This window comes from Olea europaea, chromosome 21, assembly GCF_002742605.1.
Source record: "Olea europaea var. sylvestris chromosome 21, O_europaea_v1, whole genome shotgun sequence".
Classification (NCBI taxonomy): Eukaryota; Viridiplantae; Streptophyta; class Magnoliopsida; order Lamiales; family Oleaceae; genus Olea; species Olea europaea.
Genome location: NC_036257.1, coordinates 18,146,097 through 18,162,817, shown reverse-complemented (window position 1 = coordinate 18,162,817; position 16,721 = coordinate 18,146,097). Strand labels below are relative to the sequence as shown.

General features: G+C 33.7%; 2 protein-coding genes across 2 annotated transcripts; both read left to right on the top strand.

The window, feature by feature from the left end:
• The first annotated feature begins 1,599 nt into the window (after window positions 1-1,599).
• Window positions 1,600-8,179, top strand: LOC111370994 (protein MEI2-like 2). The gene is made up of 12 exons (XM_022992926.1): window positions 1,600-1,825; window positions 2,740-2,781; window positions 2,890-3,030; window positions 3,110-3,576; window positions 4,669-4,827; window positions 4,901-5,017; window positions 5,143-5,294; window positions 5,888-6,892; window positions 6,983-7,067; window positions 7,153-7,221; window positions 7,380-7,559; window positions 7,876-8,179. The coding sequence occupies exons 2-12, from the start codon at window positions 2,751-2,753 to the stop codon at window positions 7,996-7,998; spliced, it is 2,529 nt and encodes an 842-aa protein (XP_022848694.1). The 5' UTR covers window positions 1,600-1,825; window positions 2,740-2,750; the 3' UTR covers window positions 7,999-8,179.
• Window positions 8,180-9,483: 1,304 nt separating this feature from the next.
• Window positions 9,484-11,565, top strand: LOC111370238 (glycerol-3-phosphate acyltransferase 1-like). The gene is made up of 3 exons (XM_022991924.1): window positions 9,484-9,510; window positions 10,204-10,359; window positions 10,508-11,565. Exons 1-3 carry the CDS (start codon window positions 9,484-9,486, stop codon window positions 11,387-11,389), a joined length of 1,065 nt encoding a protein of 354 aa, XP_022847692.1. The 3' UTR covers window positions 11,390-11,565.
• The last annotated feature ends 5,156 nt before the right edge of the window (window positions 11,566-16,721 follow it).

Sequence of the window (16,721 nt, the reverse complement as noted above, 5' to 3'; positions counted from 1 at the left end):
ACCCCCCCCCCCCCCCCCCCCCAAAAAAAAAGGGGGGCAAAAGTGGGTGAGAACCAAATAAAGATATCGTGATTATGGATCTCCAAGCAACCTATTTAATTATCTGATATTGGATCTCTACGTATGGTGAAATACTGTCAACGTGGATGATAAAATTGTGACTTAAAGTTGGACATTGAGTAGTTTGACGACTTTGCTCTTCATTTTTAAATTATGCTTGATTTTATCGTCCATATTGACATTTTTTTGGTATGTGATGACTTAGGAACAAAGATTTTAATAAGGTTGAGGACCCAAGATTTCACTTGAAAGTTGATGACTCAAAATTAGTCCTAAATTTTCCTTTTTAATTTTGTTTTCCTTTATTTAATTCATAGCGAATTATAATATACTTTTACTCCTTCAATAACTCTATTTTATTTTCCTTATTAAAATTTATAAAGAGGATAAATTCGAATCCACAGTACCATCAAAGAGAGAAATATAGGAATAGCTCTCGACCTCCAAAATAAAAATTAAATTAAATATAAATTTTATCCTTTTTCTATTGGGTCCCACTTCCTCCGACGCCTAATAATCTTTGACTAAGAGCTTTTTTAACGTGTGGATAGTTTAATAATATTTCTAACTTTTTTCCCCTTATTTCTTATATCCTTATCAACCCCTAAATATGTTGATTTAGACAGGATTTTAATTAATTTATATTTTGATTGTATTCCAAACAACATAATTCAATGTGCAAACATTGAAATGATTTTACTTGAAAAATTCGAAGTTGCAAAATGAGTTCTATTTTTGTTTCGATAACTTAAAAAAGGGGTGAAAACTCACCATATTTATTACCTGTTTGATAATTAGATCATGGTGTATATAATATAAAGAAGGTAAGGAGATGAGCAAAATGCATGTATATATGTATTGAATAAGAAGCAAATATATGTCTTTCTCTTTTATTTATAGGTAATTTCATAATACAACAAATTTTATTGCTAGAAATAACTGAGTGGTGCATAATATTGCATTATCGTGGAGTGAACCATTTTAGAGTTATAATTTCTAGTACCCAAATAATAATTACTCTTTTTTGGAGACACTTGTAGAATATCAAACTTACATTATTCGGTGTTGCGTTTAAGGTAGTTTTGTTCAAACATTATATAGCTGTGCTTTAGTTAATCTTCAATAGTCGACTTTATGATATACTGGAGTCTAACTTATGGACGTCCATAATATATATGCGTCGAGGTTTTACAATGATCAACGTCAACAAGCTCAATTTTCTCCTTTTAAAAATATCATATTTGATACTAATAATCGAATAGTATCGTAAATAAAAGGCACAAAGGAAAGTGAAATAAATCATCAAGGCAGAATCTATCAAGGTACTTGTGGAAGGATGAAACGGAAAAGGTAAGAAAGCTAATTCCCTTTCTTATTTGATGCATTGGATAACAAATATGTTCTTGAGATTTTGAAACTAAACAATATTTTTTTAAGTATAGAAGAAATTCATCTTTTTACCTTATTTGGCTTCTACATATTTTTTTGGTCAAACTATATAATTAATTACAAACTTGTCTCCTTTACATTCTTTCCTTGTTTGCTTGTCATTACCTTTTTTCTCGTCTGTAATTGAAGATTACTCAAATAATCCAATAATTAACTGCAGCTTGCAATAGTTATACAGTCAAAGATATAATCCAGGTATCCTTTTCCCTCCAATCATTCTCCACTGTGTTTCTCTGGGACCAGTATCTCTCTCTGCAAATATTTACTGGGGTTCCGGCGAAGGCATTGGAAGTGGAAGAGTAGAAGAACAGAATTCGTATGTTTCTATGGAACTGTTTTTAGGTCTTAATTTTATATTTTATTTATCATTGTCTTCATCTGTCTCATGAGGTATTTCTCCTTTTTACTATAACTGATGTGGGTTTTAATAATTGTTCTTTAAGTACTTTTGTTTTCTAAGTTTTGATATATTATTTGTGTTCAAGACTCTAACTTTGTTTGATTTTTATGGTAAATTTGTGATCTTTATTTGCTATTAAGACTAAAGGTACGATCTTTTCTTGAATTTTCGTCAAGTATGAATTGAACATTAAGTGGGGTTTTTTTTTTTTCCCTCCCTGATGTAACTGTGATTATTTTTGGTTGATTTCATCTATTTGGGGATTCGAGTTGACCAAATAACAAATTGAATTATGAGTTGATAGATAATATTTCTTTGAATTAATTCTGAAGGGTTTTCACATGAAATGAAATTTTAGTTGTTCTAATCAGCTGAGCACTTCCCCTCCAAAAAATTTTCTGTTTTGATCTTTTCTGGTTTAGTGAATATACTATTTATTTAATACTGTTATTTGCCTTTTTTTTAGTCGGGGGTGTTAAATATACAATTGAAGTTGCTCAATTTCTTAATGACGTGATTCATATGTCAAGTTTTGCTTATTTCTTAATTCAAAATGGGTATGAGTAGTTGGTTGCTAAATGTATTTATAGAAACAAGCAATCAAGTTTGTTGTGTATGCATGCGTATGTGTGCTTGTTCTCCCTTGCTCGTATATTGTTTCTATTTTTTGTGAGACGGTAGATAGAATGACAGATTGTAGCTTTAAAAAATCAAGTTTGTCGTCTATGCATGCATATTTGCTTTTTGGAACTTTTATTTTTATTGATCAACTTCCTAACTTCTCTAATGAGGGGCTACTATGATACTTTTTTATCTTTTTATCTTTGCAGTAAGTGATCTAATGGAGCAATCTTCAAATAATTCTACGTCAGGTAACTTTGAAGGTTCCCCACCTTTTGCAGCTTACGAGATTTCAAACATTTGAGATACACTTTCAGAAATGTATTCTCGTTGCCTGATTATTTTGCATTTGTTTTTAGGTCTATCTAGAACTCCATTTGCAAACATCCCAGGGAAAGAAAAAAGTGAATGGAGAATCCCATCTGGAATTGATGGATATCATCCGTCAATTGATGCTAGCCTCTTCTCTCGCTCATTGCCTTTCCTTCCAATCAATAAGTGTAAGCATGAGTGATTGAGCTTCTTTGCGTCTTCCTGTTACTTGGAATTTTTCTTAGATTTGGTTCTTTTTATGTGCAGTAACTTTTAATGAATCCGAACAAAGTGTTCAATCAGTTGATGATACTTTTCCAAGCCTAAGTAAACTTCGTCTAGAAGATGAAGTTAAGTATCCACTCGAAGATATTGAACCAAATGCTATAGGAAGCTTTCTCCCTGGCGATGAAGAGGAGCTCCTAGCTGGCCTCATTGACGATTTTGATCTTAGTAGCTTGCCAACTCAACTTAAGGGATTGGATGATGATTTCTTTGGTAGTGGAGGGGGATTAGAAATAGAATCCGTGCCTCAAGAGAATCTGGCAAATGGAATCACAAGGTTAAGTATGTCTGATGGTATTAACGGAAACATCATTGCCAATTATGGTCTCCCAAATGGCTTTGCAAATATTAGCAGTGAACACCCATATGGAGAACATCCTTCAAGAACATTATTTGTACGGAATATAAACAGTAACGTAGATGACTCAGAACTGAAGTCTCTCTTTGAGGTATAATTTCTAGCCAGATTCCTAAATTTTTGCATCGTACTCTTGTCTATATTTTCACCCTTAATTAATTTTGCATGCTAATCAGTATTTTGATGCATTTTTTTTATCTGTTTTTCTTCCTACTAATTCATTTTGATAATTTCAGAAACTTGGTGTTATCTGCCATTTACTTGATTTTTTTTTTTTTTCCATTTATAAATAATTTTGGACTGGATTTGGGCATGTGGTGCCCTGTAGTTAGCGTACTGCTGATGTTTGCTTTTAAAGAAACTTCTGAAGTTTGGGAAAAGAAAAGAACATGGATATCAATTGATTGGAAGAAGTATCTCAGTTGTATTTTTTATTTTTCCAATTTTTGGGGAACTTCATAATCTATTTTTTCAGATTGTCGTAGAGGGTGGAAAGTGTTGTACTGTATTGCATTTTTATGTGTGTGTATGTGCATTAACACTTTGTTAGTCCATGGATAGCTAATATCACTGTGGTAACGAATGTTCCAATTATTTTCTGTGGCTCCAATGAAATGAACTGTTTGTTTTCCTTACTTATTTAGCTCAAATTTGCAAAACGTTGATTGATACATAAAAGGGTGAATTCCTTGAAACAAATATATGAAATAAAATACAAAACGAAAAATGAAAAAAAAATAAAAAATAGAAAGACGTGATATTTATCACATTCCTGAAATAGATGTTTTGTTTGATAATTCTTAGGATGTTCCACAAGTAGTAAAGTAATGGTATGATTTCCATGTGGAACAATATTTTTTCTTCTGTAAAATTCTATTCATGAACCATATGAGTATTTGAATTTGTAGTCTGGTGCCAGTTTCATTTAAGTTGAAGTTGTATTTCTTTGTATATAATAACAAACAAATATCTCCAGTTCGTATAAAAGAGAAAATAGGTATGTGCTATTGTCTAAGATGCTGACAAGCTGAATCTGCTTTAACTTATGGCCATCGATGAACTTTTATACTGACAACAGCTATTATGTTCTAGGCAAATTTTGTTCTCCTAGTTGTATATTTAAGTTTGAGTGGAACTAATTTATTACACAACTTATATTTGTTTTTACTTTTTTTCCTAATAGCAATATGGAGATGTCAGAACTCTCTATACTGCATGTAAGCACAGGGGATTTGTGATGATATCTTACTATGACATAAGAGCTGCTCGAACAGCAATGCGCGCTTTACAAAACAAGCCCTTAAGACGAAGAAAACTTGATATTCATTTTTCAATTCCCAAGGTATGTACCAAAATATCATTTTTTTTCTTCAATGCCATTGAATATGTGATCATTATTTTCTTGCTACATTCAGGATAACCCATCAGAGAAAGATATTAACCAAGGAACTCTTGTGGTGTTCAACTTAGACACTTCAGTAACCAATGAAGACCTTCGCCAAATATTTGGGGCTTATGGTGAAGTCAAGGAGGTATAATTTTTCCCATGTATCTAGTTGTTTACTTCTTGTCCTTGTTTTGTCTTTTGCTGTTATTTATAGTGGCTTCCGCTGGAGTTCCTCTTCCGTTGTATTAGTTGTCTTCTTATGAAATGCAGATCAGGGAAACACCACATAAACGACACCATAAGTTCATTGAGTTTTATGATGTTAGAGCTGCAGAAGCAGCTCTCAAGGCCTTAAACAGAAGTGACATAGCTGGGAAGCGCATTAAACTTGAACCTAGCAGGCCTGGTGGAGCTCGCCGGAGGTACGTTAATATCTCAGCTTTTACTCTGTGATATGGTCTTGGTTTATATTTCTACCATCATTTTTTCAGTTTTTGCTGACAATAGTTACACGTTTCCCACTGTCATCGTTGATGCTATAATTGTCATTTTCATACTTTACAAGTAGGAACGAAGGTCTTCCTTGTCAGCTTCACTTTCTTGCTCACCCTCTCCTGTGAATGCATGTGGAAGTAGGAAGTTCATATACCGATGCCTCTCAGTTGCTTGTGTTTAGATTAAAAGATGTTATGTCTTCGGATTGTTACAAAGGCCATTTGTTTCACACAATGATTCTATTGCTGTTGGGGAGTGGAGGTGGCATGGCTTGCATTTCTATTTTGAAGTTTTGCCTTCAAAATAGAAATGTTACTTGGTCTCGTATGTTCTGAATATATGTTTCATAATAATGCTCTCTATGCTTATATTTGGAAATTGGATGTTCACTGCCATAGTGATTTAACTTAAATTTTATTATGGTATTGCCATCAAGACTAAGACTCAAGTCACCTGTCCTTTTTGTCACACTTCCGAATTCATTAGACATATAATTCATTGCAGGTTTTACTAATAAAAGAATTAACATTCAAGTGTTTTCTTTTTTCTTATTTTATGCTAAAATTGGTTGCACAATTCTCACAGGTAGCTGGTCAAATTTTGTCAGTCCAGTTGAGCTCAATTTGTTGCATGGTTATAGTTGGTCACCTGGTTTGAGAAATCTCAGCCCGGTGGGAAGCAACCCCTTACCTGGTTTGGCCTCCATTCTTCCTTCCCAGGTTTCAAATCCTGTGAAGATTGCTCCAATTGGTAAAGATCCTGGAAGAATAAGCCATGCGAACCAGGTTATTACCAAGGCTAATACAGCACCAGGAACAGCTTATCAGCATCAATGTCCTGTTCTTGATCCCAGTTTAAGTCCAAATCCTGGACCTGTGTCATCATTTGGTGATTCCAAGTCATCTAGCATTGGAACACTTTCTGGCCCTGAGTTTCTCTGGGGAAGTCCTACTATTCACTCAGAGAGCATAAATTCTTCTGCGTGGTCAACATCGATGAAGGGACTTCCATTCTCGTCCTCTGGACAGGGAATTGGTAACCCATACTCCAGTCAGGATGGCTCATTTCTGGGTTCACACCATCACGTTGGATCTGCTCCATCTCGTAGACAACCAGAAAGGCATTTTGGTTTCTTCCCCGAGTCACCTGAAACATCCTACATGAACCCTGTGGCATTTGGATCCACAAATTTTTATTGTACCAATGGGAACCATGCGATGAACATGGGGGTTCCTGGGGCCACTAACTTAGGTGTTGCTTTTGCTGGAAACTTGACTAAAACTGGTTCTCCTGCGTCCATAATGATGTCAATGTCAAAGAATGGTCCTACATATTTTGGGAATGGCTCTTATGGAGGCATGGGAGCAACCCTGAATGGTAGATTAATTGGTGACAATGGTCGTAGTAGAAGGGCTGATAGTGGAAGCCACATGGATAACAAAAGTCAGTATCAACTAGATTTGGAAAATATCATCAACGGGGAAGATACTAGGACTACTTTGATGATTAAAAATATTCCCAACAAGTAAGAAAAGGGAACAATTTAAATATCTTTTTGCTTTCCCTAATTAGTAATTACTGATTCTTGAAGTATTTTTCCTACATTCCTTTATAGGTACACTTCGAAGATGCTGCTGGCGGCTATTGATGAAACTCACAAGGGTACATATGATTTCCTATATTTACCGATTGATTTTAAGGTAATTTCTCAGCTGAGTTAGATTTTATTTATTTATTTTGCTAAAGTCAATCCACAGGTAATTTATGTTAAATTCTGTTGTCCAGAATAAGTGCAATGTCGGGTATGCCTTCATCAACATGGCGTCTCCTTCACACATCATCACCTTCTACGAGGTCTGTGTTCCTTTTTTCATCACTTTTCTAGTATGTTTGGAACATTTGACAATTGTTCGTGATGTTCTGTAATCACCCTGGCAAGCTACATAATCTTATATGTTATTTCTTAATCTGCTTGATGACGAACTGACTTTATCATATGCAAATCTACGCAGGCATTTAATGGGAAGAAATGGGAAAAATTTAATAGTGAAAAGGTTGCTTCATTGGCATATGCGAGAATCCAGGGGAAGACAGCTCTGGTCTCGCACTTTCAGAATTCAAGTTTGATGAGTGAAGACAAGCTATGCCGACCTATACTGTTCCAGACAGAGGGTCAAGGGTCTCGTGATCTGGTACGTCACGTATTTGTTTGTGCTGTCTTTTGATGTAAATGCAATACGAACTTGTGATGATTTGTCATATGCTTTCTAGTTAACAAATTTTATTCATCAATTGGTTCCTTCGAGCTGTATATGAAGGAAATGGCTTATCCTTTTGTGGGTCAACATTCCTGTTTTCGTCACTTCACATTCAAGATTTGTCGTGATTCGTGAACTTCTAGACGAACATAATTGCATGAATACCTGTTGTCTTTCAAAATCGTCCATTATATCTATCAGTTCACTGTCATCATATAACCTGATCTGAAGGTATTTTTTTTATTCTCAGGAATCATTAACGTCCAGCAATCTGAACATCTTGTTCTGTCAGCCTGATGGATCATATATTGGAGTCGACAGCCCAAAGGGTGATCCTGATGAGACACCGGAGAAGAATGCACACATGCCATAAGCGGCTGATTCTGAATAAGAATTGGTCAGATTTAACCGCTAACTTTTGTATAGGTTTTAGCTTAATTATCTGATTATGAAACTCAAATGTGCATATGACTCTCGTCTACCAGGCAGCATCCTTTTTTATTAAGGATGCTCCACATGATATAAAGGAAGTTTTCGAAGCATTTATTCAGATATACATGTGAAATCTCTTATTGCTGCTATATGCTTATGTTCGAACGCCCTGCATTCTCTCATTTTCTTCAATTTCTTGTGACTGCTCTGAATTGCCACCTCTCTCTTCCTACATAACTCTTGCGGCCATTCTCGGTTGCACATTTTGGTAAGATAGATTAAGCCCTTGTTTGAGCCATATTATTTTCATAAAAATGCATTTTTGAATACTGTATTGATGGGAAATGTATAGTTGAAAAATAAGAAAATGTTTTGGATTTGCGTGTAATATAATTTTATTGAAGAATGTGTAATTGAAATGATATTAAATCACTGTTTAAGAATATATTTATATATTTTTAAAGAATGTGGCTCAAATAGGGTGTAAATATATAGGTATGTATGGCTAAACGTAAGCAGCTAGTTTCAAAATTAAGCATTCAACCAGAATAAGAAGTTAATTAGTTTAGGCAAACATGCTCTAAAATGAGAAAACGTCTGCATGTTGTGCTTCTTCCTGTTTTATTTCTTGTAGGGTAATTAAGTGACTCATGAATTTGCATCCTTTACTAATTTAAGATGTGATTCTTTTGTATGGAATTATAATATATATCTGATTATTTTTATGCAATTCGCACCGATCTGAGTTATTATATTTTGGTAGTTTGCGTATATATACAAAGAAGAAATGGTTTTAGGGGAAAAATATGTTGTTGGTAGAAAGAAGCTGAGAAAAGAAAAAAGACAACAAATTAGGTAGGAACGGAGTATTCAAACTTTTAAAAATTGCATATAGATCGTATTTTGCAAGACTTACCAACTCATTAACAAGAATTGCATGATCTCAAATTTTGAATTATAATCTAAACATTAATTTTCAATTTGGATTATTTATCAAAACATTCCTTTTTTGATTTCGAGATTTGGTCTTCCATGTTCTTGATAGCCACCCTACACCCCAGTTGGTTTGAACCAATTGATTAGTAAATAGCAAAAAGTCTCAAAATTCTTGTTGAAATCTCACCAACCACCTTGTTTGCCTCAAATGGAATTGTGTTTGGGATTCATTCGAAAAGGATGGTTCAACTACTTGATATTAACAATTAGATTTTGTTTTAAACCCGAGATCCAAGACACGGTATGAGAAACAACATAAAAATAAATAAATTTAATGTCGATTCTATTATGAAACGAAAAATATATGAATTTGGCAGAAGAATAAATGAGTTCCAACTATTGAAGCACATGTTTCAACATGAATCAAGTTTAAATTTCAGATCTATCATAATCTCAAACTCCAATCACTAGCCCTGCCTTGAAAGTAACGATGTCGGATATGACCAGCTTCCATTGGGTGATAGGCGCAAGGTCAATGAACACATAAATTCAAAATGACCAATTATAAAAGGATAGAACAACACATGCATAAATGTATAAATATATAATGTTGACAAGCGGATAACATAAAGATCCAGAACAAACCCACTTCCATTTACTTCATCCATACGATAACGAGACAATTAGGTTAACATTCTTTAAGCAGAAATAAAACAAAGTCAACTCTTGGTGGTTGTAATTAACTGCAGAACTTGATCACCATCAAATTCTTGTGACAAATTGAAATAAAGAATTTAATGCTTTAATAGGTCAATTCATGAGAAATTTCTAGTGAGAAACTCATTGATGGCCTTCTGGCCTTTATCTCAAGAGCGATGATGCGCACACAGTCCAAGAAATGAACAGTTTTTGCTCCTTCAATTCATAGAAAATCAATTCCTTGTATATGTCAAAAACGTGGAAGCTTAATCAGAATGATCAATCTTGGTTCTTGTGAAAATTATGGTCGGAAATTAAAAATAAATAAATAAAAAGGGAGACCGAAAATTATATGAAAATTAATGGGGAGTTGATTTTGCTAATTCTTTCATACAAAGCAAATGGACTAGTGTCATGTTTGAGAGTGCTTACATAAGTTGTGAGTCCTATAAAAGTGTGAATAAAAAAATGTTTGATCAATTTAAGTTATAATTTAAACTTTCATAAAGAGTTGCATACAATAGGGCACTATTTCACTGGTCTAGTATCTAATTCTGGTCTTCTTATTAAGCATAGAGCTCTTAAGGACTTGTTTGGGGAAAAAGGACCAGACATTGGCATTGGAACTTCAAGCCTTCATGACCATTTATTAATCTCCCTTTGCAAGGTATGTATAAATTAACTTGCTTAACCAGCTTTCGAGCATCCCATTTTAGTACTTTCACAGTAGTGGACACTTGAGTATCTTGGTGCTGCACGACACATTTTATTCACAATAGCAACGAACAAGTTTTTCAAATTCATAATTTTCACAGGAAGCATATGTGATCAACAAAGAAGACAGCAAAATCGGTGCAAATTCAGTAATGCCAAGAGAGAAGTATCCAAAGCCCTTAGTCTTCCATGATGGGAGGCTGGCTTTTTTACCCACTCCCTTTGCAACTTTGGTCATGTTCATGTGGATTCCTATTGGATTTGTGCTGGCAATCTTCAGACTTTTTGTGGGAATTTGTTTACCTTACAAAATGGCCATTTTCTTAGGCACTTCAAGTGGTGTAAACCTCAGAATCAAAGGCTGTGCACCCTTAAAATCCCAAAATGGTAAAGGTGTACTCTATGTTTGCACCCATAGAACCCTCTTGGACCCAGTTTTCCTCAGCACATCCCTAGGAAAACCCTTAACTGCAGTAACCTACAGCCTAAGTCAAATGTCTGAAATCATAGCGCCTATAAAAACAGTCAGATTAACAAGAGATAGAAAACAAGATGGTGAGACAATGCAGAAATTACTGAGTGAAGGTGATTTAGTGGTCTGTCCAGAAGGAACCACCTGCAGAGAGCCATATTTGTTGAGATTTAGCTCACTTTTTGCTGAATTAGCTGATGAAATTGTGCCCGTTGCCATTAACACAAATGTGACCATGTTTTATGGGACTACTGCAAGTGGGCTCAAGTGTTTGGACCCAATTTTCTTCTTGATGAACCCCAGACCAACTTACAGAGTTCAGATTCTTGGGATGGTGCCCAAAGAACTAACTTGTGCTGGAGGTAAATCTAGCCATGAGGTGGCTAATTATATACAGAGACAACTGGCTCATGCATTGGGTTTTGAATGCACAACTCTTACAAGAAGGGATAAGTACATGATGCTAGCAGGGAATGAAGGTGTAATCCAAGATAATAGAAAACAACCCTAGATTTGCATTAATTTTTAGCATTTTCTATCTTTTTTATTCTTATTTTAGTCATTGTATATTTTTTTGTGAAATATATGATTTATTTATCCCTATATAAATAAATTTTATGTTAGATCTCACCTTTGTATGGGGCATGTATTTGGATGATATTAATGAGGATATTTTGATCATCATTTTATTTGTAGTGGTATGTAAGAAAAATAAAATAAGAGTTTAGTGTTAACGTATACACAATTATCTTGAGTTAATTGTTTCAATGGTTGCTAAACTTAGGTCCATGTCTTTGATTGATCACTGAAATTTAAAATGTCGAGTCTTGGTCACTGCATTTTAGATTCATGTATTCGATTACTCACTAAAGTTTAAAATGTCAAGTTTTGACCACTAAACTTTGAAAAATATTGTATATTACTCACTGAATTTTGAAAAATATTGTACATTACTCACTGAACTTTGAAAAATATTGTACGTTATTCACTATAAATTCGATATTTTTCAAAATTCAATAGTTATACTAATGAGTAACGTATGACATATTCCAAAGTTTAGTAGCCAAAACTTAACATTTTAAAATTTAGTAAGCAATCTAAAACATGAACCTAAGTTCAGTGAGCAATCGAAAATATTGACATAGTTTAGTAACCAAAACTCGATATTTTAAACTTCAGTGACCAATCAAAGATATGGAATTAAGTTCAGCGATCATTGGAACAATTAACTCCAATTATCTTATACACGCTTTTATAACGACCAATTTGTGTTGATTTAAACTTGAACTCAATGTTTCAATTAATATTATGAAAATCAAAGCAATCAGTTTGACAAAAAACAATAAAAGAAAAAATGAGAATTGTTCAAGTTATTTGTTCAAAATGGTTAAAATAAAACATTAGCTTTGGAATTGATTTTTGTCATTCACAGGAGCATTTAAAATGGGCAGTAAAATCAAACACACATATCTTATGGCACAGAACGTTATGTAGCCAAATCAAACCATAATAGTCTGAAATGGAAAACCCATGAGTGGATTATTTACTTGGTCTAGTTATTAGAGAAGATAATTTGGGTGATACCATATTCATCTCATTATTGCCATTTTTAAATTGTCAATCATAATTCTTGTATTATATTTATTTGTACCACATATGCAAGAGGACAAGTGACTAGGCCAAATTTTAACAAAATTTATAAATCATTTATAAATTATCAAATTGTTATAAAACGAGGGATCGGGAAAGTAGAATTAACTTATTTCTATCTATTTAAACAGTTTATAAACATTCTCAAATACACTCTATTAACTCTCACGGTTATATTTGGTTAAAGTAGCATTTTTTACAAGTTGGTAAACTCACATATTGAATGTACTATAATTCATCATAGTTTATAAGACAACTAAGTTGAAAATTCTTAGCATAAGTTTGGGTAATTGAAAATTCTTAGCATAAGTTTGGGTAAATTGTGAGTTCTCAAAATTATAACGTGATAAAAACGTGTGGTAAATAAGTATGTAATACTTATAGACAGTGGTAGATCAAGCACCAGATGAGGTGGCATGGCCGCCCGTGTTGATCTACCAAGATTTACCAGTTGGATTCAGAGGGAGGCTGTGTCGCAGACTTGCAGTCACCATTGTTGCAGGGGAAGCTTCGAGCCTAGAGGGAGGAAATTATTGTGGGCCATTTGTTATGGACCTTTTTTTTTTTTTTTAGTTAGGCATATTAATACATTAAGTTAAAACGTTGGCCTTCTCTCACGTTCTCTCAAACTGGCAATTGCAAACCCCATTCGGCCATTTTGAAATCTGGAATTGTGGTTGAGCATTGATATCTCCAACCAAGTATATGTATCGTCGTCAACGATCAACGATCGTCCTAGCTCTAGACAATTGCTGGATCTAAAATTATTTATAGATCTTACGAAATGCGTGATTAAAACTAATAATTGACATCGAAAAATAAATTATAACATACTTATAACGTTACCCAAAAATAGGCTTAACTTATTTAACTCAAAAGTTGTAGGACTAAATTGTTTGACTCTTAAGTTGTGGGTGGCAATAAGATCCTGTTTGATACCCATTATTTCAAAAATTAAAGTGTTCTGAATAGTATTTTTGGAGAATGTGAAGTTAAAAAGTAATGAAACTTTATTGGTTAGTGTGTAAAATATTTTATTGTGCGAATGTGTGATGGACAAAGATATTGTAGCAAATGATTTAAATCATTAAAGGTTGTTAAATAGGAGCTAACAAACATTTGATGGGGGCATATTGTATTGGAATGAGTGCATACAATGATGGGGGAATAGTGTCAAACATCTGTACTTGTAATGAATGTTATGCAATCAATTCAAATGCATTGTGCTTGAAATAGCAAATTAATTCTTTGGTTGTAAATTTGCAGTAATCCATCAGTGCTTTACATGCCAGATATTTTAATAGATGATGAAGAAAATACAAGAAGCGTGGAAAGTGATACAATTCACTAAGTCAAAATAGAACATGCCAACACCTTATATAAAATAAACTCAAGAAGGTAACACGTAAATAGTTAAGGCATGAGTATCTTATTCTCTCTAAGAACATTCAAAGTTAGAACACTTTGCGATTTATCATTAACTCGTTGATGTTCATTGACTAGCTGCTATTGAATTCAGGCGAGCCATGTAATGATATAACAATTTTAATGGATGAAAAATATTTGGAGAGAACTTTTATAAAATTGTACATTCATGGAACCAAAGACCCAAATTAGAACTCCGTTAACAAAAATTGTGTTACACATTGCATATTGCTACAAATATTGCTAAAACTTACAAGAAACAACTATAATTGTTTAGGATACTTTTTTTTTCTCAAATTTCAACAAATACTTTTTAACAAAATAAAAATAAAAATAACAACTAGATAAATATTTAAGTGTCTGTTTGATTGTAAGAATAGAATTTGGATGAGAAGAAAAGGAATTTCAGATAATTGAATTGTCTAAAACTTGTTTTATCAGAACTTGTCAATTAAATGTGCTTAATTTTTCACCTAGAAAATATTGCAATTTTGAATCTTTTGATGTTCGTTTAGCTTTGTTTTCTATGAAATTTGTCAATTAAAGTGATAGAATTGTTACAATTTGAGATAGAATTTGTTTCAATTAAAAAAAAAAAAAAAAGGCCGCCTGGAAAATCAAAAACCACCAAACCCACGGGAAAACCAATTCCTCGAAAAAGGTGGAAAATGGGGGTTGCCAAAGAAAATTTGGCCAATCAAATATATAAAAGGTGGAAAATGGAATTTACTTTCCTACTTTCATGAAAAATTTGTGCAATCAAACAGACCTAAACGAAAAATAATTCACTTGAGGGTAAGGTTAGACGTGCCCTTTTATTTTCTATTCATATTATTATGTTTCCTGCATCAATAAAAGAACTACCATCAAATTATCCAGTGTGGTCGCGTTGGATCTGAAAATTTTGACTTTACTAAAAAAAAATGTTGCAATAACACAATTGAAGAACTAATAATCTGATGTGCGGCATGTGCCGGAAAAAACTGAAGAATTATATCTTGTGCATAGATTTTGATAGGGCATGCCTAGTGTAGAATTCAATTTTCCCTCATGCCAACCATTTTTCATGGCTTGGTTTAATCATCTAATAAATCCAGATCGATTGTGCTCACAATAATTCAAGAATTCTGCCACTACTCTAGTGTCGTCGTGCTTCCAACATGTAGTGGTGGAGTTTGGTGGTTTGGCCTTTCTAAGTTTGACTTAGCAATAGAAACATTAAAATTGCTAACAATGTACTCTACAGTACCATTTATAAGATTATATGGAGCGTTACTTTGATCAACCCATAGCTAAAAATGTGCCGCACCTTGACGCAATGCTAAAACATAGCATGTTTGAAATTTTGCTCTTCTATAATCGAAGAATTCAAGTAAAGTCCAAACTCATCTTCCTTGCTAGAGTCAACCACCATCCGGGAGGAAAGATTCAGGCCAGCAAACTTAGGGTAATATGGTTGGCTTTCTTCTTGTTGCACTACAATTTTGCTGGCTTTGATGACTATATGCGTGACTATCGTTTGATAAGTAGAAGAGAGAAAAAGGTTTCTGGCTCCGACAATGAAAACAGGTCGGAAAAGGATGCTAGAATTCAACTTGTAGGCCTTGATGTCGTGATGACCTCGTGCTGTTGTTGCGATGATGGCTACCACCAAGGAGGACGCGGTGGTTGGATGGATATATAAGTGGTTGGAGGAAATTTAATGGAGAAGAGATATTAAAAATGCATATAATGTATAATATTGTCTGGTCGCCAAATGGATAAATGATATGACCCGTTCCGGATCATTCTAGTGGACCCGAAACGTGACATGTGCCGATAATAGATGCTGACTAGATGTCAAATCTATTTCCAAGGCTGATTATGAGTTACTTCAAAAAAAAATATCAAAATCAAATACTTATGTAAAACATAATGCGATGGGCCCAAATTTTTTACTTCGTGCTTCATTAATATGAGTTATAACACTCAACATGTCGTGTAACTCTCATTCCAAAATCATTAGGCTCTTCTAGCTAAAAAAAAAAAATCGATTGCTACCTGTAGGAAAAATTACGGGAAAATATATATATGAGTTGATGCTCAGTGGGTGGAGAAGTTCGAAAATATTTATACTTTTTAAATTTTACATTTTTATCAAAATCGAGTTCATATCATTGAATAACTCGCAAGATAATATTATATAATTATAGCCAAAATGTAAAACATTTACATACGTCACAAATGTCATCTCAAAGTCAAGCTATAAATATCAACTAATAATCATACTATAATCACATCCTATCAAATATACTGAAAAATTCACAAAAAATGTACCATCTGACTGAAATCTATAATCTGCCCCTCGGACTAAGAACTTTCGTCACAAGCCTTTGGCCCCCTCCATGAACAAAAGTCGATCTCAAGACCTTTGGTAATCAATTCTAGAACATGGGCAAGGCCCCTCTGTTAACTATATGTACACGGTCGAGACCAATATCTGGTCAAGACCCTTTTGTGTAGGATAGAACACGGTCAATGCCCCTCTGTGAATTAGAAAAAATATATAATCACCGGTACTTTCTGGTCGATCTAATTATTACATGTCTCACATATCAAACAAATTTCAATATCACATGTCTTACATACCAAATCACAATTATGCCATAAATAATTTTTGAGATTCCACATGTATCATAATAAAAGAGATTTTCGTAATAATCATATAATCGAACACGTGATTGCACATATTTTGATAATATACTTAATTTATAAATACTTAACAAATA

Coding starts and splice junctions, on each gene's coding strand:
- LOC111370238 (XM_022991924.1), top strand. CDS start 9,484: ATGTCGGATATGACCAGCTTCCATTGG. Junction 9,511..10,203: donor ATATGACCAGCTTCCATTGG/GTGATAGGCGCA, acceptor TTTCATAAAGAG/TTGCATACAATAGGGCACTA. Junction 10,360..10,507: donor TATTAATCTCCCTTTGCAAG/GTATGTATAAAT, acceptor TAATTTTCACAG/GAAGCATATGTGATCAACAA.
- LOC111370994 (XM_022992926.1), top strand. CDS start 2,751: ATGGAGCAATCTTCAAATAATTCTACGTCAG. Junction 4,828..4,900: donor TTCATTTTTCAATTCCCAAG/GTATGTACCAAA, acceptor TGCTACATTCAG/GATAACCCATCAGAGAAAGA. Junction 7,222..7,379: donor ACATCATCACCTTCTACGAG/GTCTGTGTTCCT, acceptor AAATCTACGCAG/GCATTTAATGGGAAGAAATG.